The sequence below is a fragment of the Limulus polyphemus genome, unplaced genomic scaffold (genome assembly GCF_000517525.1).
Source record: "Limulus polyphemus unplaced genomic scaffold, Limulus_polyphemus-2.1.2 Scaffold4793, whole genome shotgun sequence".
Classification (NCBI taxonomy): domain Eukaryota; kingdom Metazoa; phylum Arthropoda; class Merostomata; order Xiphosura; family Limulidae; genus Limulus; species Limulus polyphemus.
Window position 1 is genome coordinate 6,804 of NW_013670403.1, and position 5,588 is coordinate 12,391.

Genomic DNA, 5,588 nt, shown 5'->3' on the forward strand with positions numbered 1-5,588 from the left:
ATATATTCGGAACAAGTAAAACCTGTGTACAACAACGTCTTCACACTATAAAGATTACAGACATATCATAAACACTATTTATATATAGTTCTCTTATTGTCTAATATCCACTTAGGCCTATTCAATTACTTTAGAATTTCAGTTGACAAGTCGAACTGTCTTCTCTATATTACTATCGTACTAGTATTCTTTGTGATTAATTTACAGTTATGGCGCAAGTTACCGTAATTCGTTTGGTCTTCTTTCTTCTGAAGATCCTCTGTTCCTTTTGTCAAAGTGTACCCAGGCTATTCAATTACTTTAGATCCACAGTTTGATGGAATAAAATTATCCTTCTTATCTTTTTCATACTGTTAGTTTCACTCTAACATATTAAATGTTAGGCCTATCACCTTTGCGGTACTTAACTTCACACAACTATATTCTCTTTTGCTATTATCTGTCTATTGTTGTCTGTCTACTGCTCCCCGCTCCTCTCATGCTATTTGTATCTTTATTACATAGTCGTCTGGCTACTTTCTATGATCTCGACACCAATTAGTCAATTAACAAAACTTTCTACAATCGTCTGCTTTTAACTCTTATTATAACAAAACTCAAAAATAATAAAATATTCATTCACAAATACAAATTAATCACTAATATTTAAACCAAAAAGTCTTTTATATCATGACAAAAATATTAACTACAGAATTTGGTACGACCATGTTTCCACTAGTAAATATTAACTAGATAACTGATAAAAATTAAACAAATATGAAGTAAACACAATAAAAGTGTTAAAAAGTAGCTGTCATAGTAACAAAATAAAAATTACACAAAAATCATCAAATTTGTAATAACTATAGATAATAAGCCGTAACCAGATGCCAAGAAAATATTTAACATTTCGTAATTAGATATTAACTTAATTACTAGATTTTTTATACTTTATACGTTTTTATACGTATAATAATGAAGGATTGATCAATTTTTAAGGAAAATCAAACACACAACTGCTTTTTATAAACCAACAAATACTGGAAAGTGGATAAAGTTCAGGAATACAACATGAAAGATGTATAAATACAAAGCAGTAAAATAATAACAAAACTTTCTTTTCGTGCCACTTTTCACCTTTTGCTTCTATTGTTTCAATAATTACGCCATCTTTCTCTACCGGTTCAAACGGTTCAGTCCTTGTAATAATTTCCTGTAGAATAATAGCAAAACTGTAAACGTCACCAGCCTGGGACCTATTAGTGTCTGATGTTCTATTTCTCAGATGTTCTGGAGCCGTCCAGAATAATGATCCTGTAAAAAATCATATCATTTTAAAATTTATGTTAGTCGTCATTGGAGCAAAATTTCTAAACCTATTTTATCGAGCTTTTAGGTGTCATGCAAATAATTTCGTATCAAAATGAACGAATTACAAGTTTGGGTGAATAAATACAACCTGCTTAATTTAAACTTGGGCTAATCCAGGATTTGTTTAGGGGGTGGCTTCTTGATGGAGTATGGGGCATGCTTTTCCGGAAAACGTTTTAAACGATAAAGACTAGTTGATTCAAAACACCATGCATATGGCAAGAGTGGGGATGGTAGCGTATTTTAGATTGTGATTAATCATACTTGTCATAAGATATTAGTATTAGGCCTAATATATTTTTAAACACTACATTTTTAGGGATTTTAAAGAATTGGAAGAAAGTTATTTCGCCTGTTTGTCAAAGGCGTTCATAACTGTTTTAGATCCCTCTTTTTGTTCTGATTACCCTTTGTTACTCCTAGACTAGGAAGGCTACTTAACCCATCCACCCACTCCTGAATCAACCCCTCTTAAAAACTTTTGTTTATATCTTTTATGCTTAATGACTTTTTACATTATCCCTATAAGAGCTAGAAGGACGATATTCTAGTCATCAAATAAATAGTAACTATAAAACCGGACAGGTACTTCTAAATATTGTTGTTGGCTCTTTAAAAACATGCTATGTGTTTATAATATTATCTTGCATTATTGAAAGAGAGAGAGAGAGAGAAACAAGATGAAGTAAAAACTCACTTGGATTAATTTCTTCTGGAGGCATAACTTGCTCCTTCACAGCACAGAGTCCGAAATTTTCTAGCTTGACAACAAACCGACCATCAATAACACAATTGGTTGATTTCAAACTGCCATGGACTGCTATGGGGCTGTTATGTAGATATAACATCCCCTAGTAACAAAAGTTACATTTTGTTACTAGCTGTTGATATTTCTGCCTTGTTTTGTGTTGATATTTGAAAGTATTTAAATACACTTTTCTCCCCTTTCTCTACTTACTGATGTCTTGCAAGCACATATGAACATGGAACACAAACAACAAACACAGAGGAGGAAATGAAAGGATTGTGAAAGGTTGAAATCAAAGAATACACAACTCTGTGTGATTCATTTTTCAGAGTTAAAGCCTGGTTGAGTTAAATTTTTTCTCAATGTAGAGATTCGAACACAAGAGTAAACTAAGAGAAGTACGTGAACTAAGACTAGCACAGCCTGTGGGCTCCTCTTACGGGGTGGAGGAGATTTGTGTCCTTACACCAAGTGAGGAGCAAGGATATAATTGTGACTTCTACCAAAATATCACCATGAATCTGAATCAATTTTAAGATATCACCATGGATCTGAATCACCTTCAAGATATCACCTTGGATCTGAATCACCTTCAAGATAACACCGTGAATATAAGTCGCCTATATGGTAAATCCAAGCTTCAGAAAGTCCATCAAAACCTTGTCCTCAACAATGATAAAGTGCCAGACTGCATATTTTACAATAAAGAAAGGGGGCACAAGAGTCAGGGAGGCAGCAGTATGGACAACAAAAGGAACGTCAGGGAGGCAACGGCATGAACAACAGAAAGAACGTCAGGGAAACAGCAGCATAGACAAAGAAGGAACTTCAGGGAAATAGCAGCAGGAACAACAGAAGGAACTTGAGTTGAAAGATTGGATGATTCTTATATGGACAGGACAAGCAGTGCGATTTCATCCAAATCAAAAGGCAAAGGCCTGACAGCGACATTTTCTTCACTGAGTTGCACTATGCTCTCCGATTAGAGAATGTTGCCATATTGTTCGATAAAGAGAAAGGATACAATAGGAGGCTCATAAATGTGATTGAATTTCCTTGTGGCTACACAGAACAACATCGTACTGTAGTTGGGATAACATGAGTATTTTCAACGGTAAAGTAAAGCTGATTTAACATATGTCAAAACTTTATACCCGTGCTTGCGATTATTCGTGACTCTCGGGTGTATCTGACGATTTACGTTCTCATATGGAAGCTGTGTAACTTATGGCAAGTATCGAAGACGCAAAGTGAAAGAATTGTGATTCTTCGTGATCAAACAGAAGAGTGCAACAGAAAAAAATTAAATTCTTTAAAATGTGTATATTGGAACTCTTCCCCTAAAAGAAAATGGCTAGAACAAGACATAAGGATATCAATTATCAGGTTGGCTCCAACTGATAGCCATAGGTGGACATAGAATGATGGAAACCTGGAATCACTATTGAGTGAAGGTGAGGTATTATTATACATTCAATAGATGGCCATGGATGTACAGGAAATGATGTGAACTTGGAACCACTGTGGATTGAAGGTGAGGTATTGTTGAACAATCAACAGATGGACATGGGTGTACATGAAATGATGTGAACTTGGAACCACTGTGGACTGAAGGTGAGGTATTGTTGAACAATCAACAGATGGACATGGGTGTACAGGAAATGATGGAAACTTGGAACCATTGTGGACTGAAGGTGAGGTATTATTAAAAATTCAACAGATGGCCTCAGTGTCAACTAACGTGAATGTCTTAAGATAAATCAGATTTTTTAATTTGCGAAATAAACTTCAACATATCTTTTGTTCATCTTTAGAAAAACAAGTGAGATGTTATGGATTGTATTACTTCAATTATAGTAAACTATAATGTGTTAATAAGTCAGTGGGTCAACTGCTAATCTGAAAATAATGCAGATTGAAACCCACTATATAAACCAATTCTAGAAGAATTGTCTTTGCAGTTAAATGCTAAAATATACATACCTCACAAATATCAGTTATTACGGAGAATCGGAAGGGCCAATCAACCTTTATTGCATCGTTGTCAAGAAGATCCTGGAAATAAATTGTTTGTTATGAAACTCCAATTACAAATTTATTCTAAAATATACCTAACAACTTTGACCAGAACAATAAAATCAACTCTATGAATGCATTATGTGCATTGTGTGATAGAAACAATGATTTTTTTTTGTTATCTGACTTTCATTTTTACCATCTTCAAATGTGTACTTTGTGTTTCTCTTTATTTGTTTTTGTTTTCGAGATAACAGCAATAATGTTCAAAATATTAAAGAAAGGTAGTGTCTACTCTTAGAGTGCACGTGATACATACCCTCAAAGTGCCTCTATGGTGGTAATCGGACAAAAAGGCCACATTTGGAACTTCAGGGCAAATTCCAACGAAATGATTGAGATTTTCATGGACGGCACTTCTCATCTGTAGAGTAATAGTTCAAATTCCCATTATTTGAATTAACTCATTAAAATAAAGTAACACTGTTTACGGTAAATAAAAGTAATAATGGATTTGAATTTAGACATTGTTTACAGTAAGTAAAAGCAACAATAAAATTTCATTTAGACATTATTTACAGTAAATAAAAGTAACAATGAAATTATGTTTAGACATTGTTTACAGTAAATAAAATTAACAATGGATTTGAATTTAGGCATTGTTTACAGTAAAGAAAAGCAACAATGAAATTGATTTCAGACATTGTTTACAGCAAGTAAAAGTAACAATGAAATTATGTTTAGACATTGTTTACAGTGAATAAATGTAACAATGGAGTTGACTTTAGACATTGTTTACAGTAAATAAAAGTAACAATGGAATTGAGTTTAGACATTGTTTACAGTAAAAAAATTAGCAATGGAATTCAATTTATACACTGATTATCTACAGTAAATAAACGTAACTATGAAATTGAGTTTAGACATTGTTAATGGTAAATAAAAGTAACGATGGAATTGACTTTAGACATTGTTTACAGTAAATAAAAGTAACAATGGAATTGACTTTAGACATTGTTTACAGTAAATAAACATACCTGCTTAAAGTCCAAGAGTACAGCCCTAGTCACGAGGAGCTTCGGACCGCGTAACGTTACTGGTTTCACTGCCACTTTCTTACCCTGTACGGAAGTAATCTCAAACATGTACAAATAAACTGACGAATTTCAAATATAACTAATTAAAAACTACCAATCACTCAATGTCTGACTCTTCTATGATGAAAAATATGTCTTTCTTTTCTTGTAAATGATTTTAAAAGAAAAGTTGACGTTATATATATATTTCTGTTTAATTCTATAAAGAGATAGAAAACGAAACTGCAGAATCACATTATAAAAATATATCTATCTATATACTACTAAAAATCTGAGATTCTTTGTGTGCTTGTCTGTAATTAAATACAGCAAAAACAGCACACGATACCGCCATATTTGTAATGAAATGAGAATAGAAACAGAATAAAACAAGTTTC

General features: G+C 33.0%; 1 protein-coding gene across 1 annotated transcript in view; it reads right to left on the minus strand.

Annotated features, from left to right (window-relative positions):
- LOC106471692 (atrial natriuretic peptide receptor 1-like) overlaps positions 1–5,212 on the minus strand; it is a gene marked incomplete at its 3' end in the record, with an annotated part of 9,139 nt that extends 3,927 nt beyond the window's left edge. The window contains exons 1-5 of the mRNA XM_022400306.1: positions 5,152–5,212; positions 4,434–4,538; positions 4,082–4,153; positions 2,048–2,201; positions 1,117–1,293 (exon numbers count right to left, since the gene is read on the minus strand). Of these exons, the coding sequence (XP_022256014.1) occupies positions 1,117–1,293; positions 2,048–2,201; positions 4,082–4,153; positions 4,434–4,538 (508 nt within the window). The remainder of the gene's footprint in view (positions 1–1,116; positions 1,294–2,047; positions 2,202–4,081; positions 4,154–4,433; positions 4,539–5,151) is intronic.
- Between the last annotated feature and the right edge of the window lie 376 nt (positions 5,213–5,588).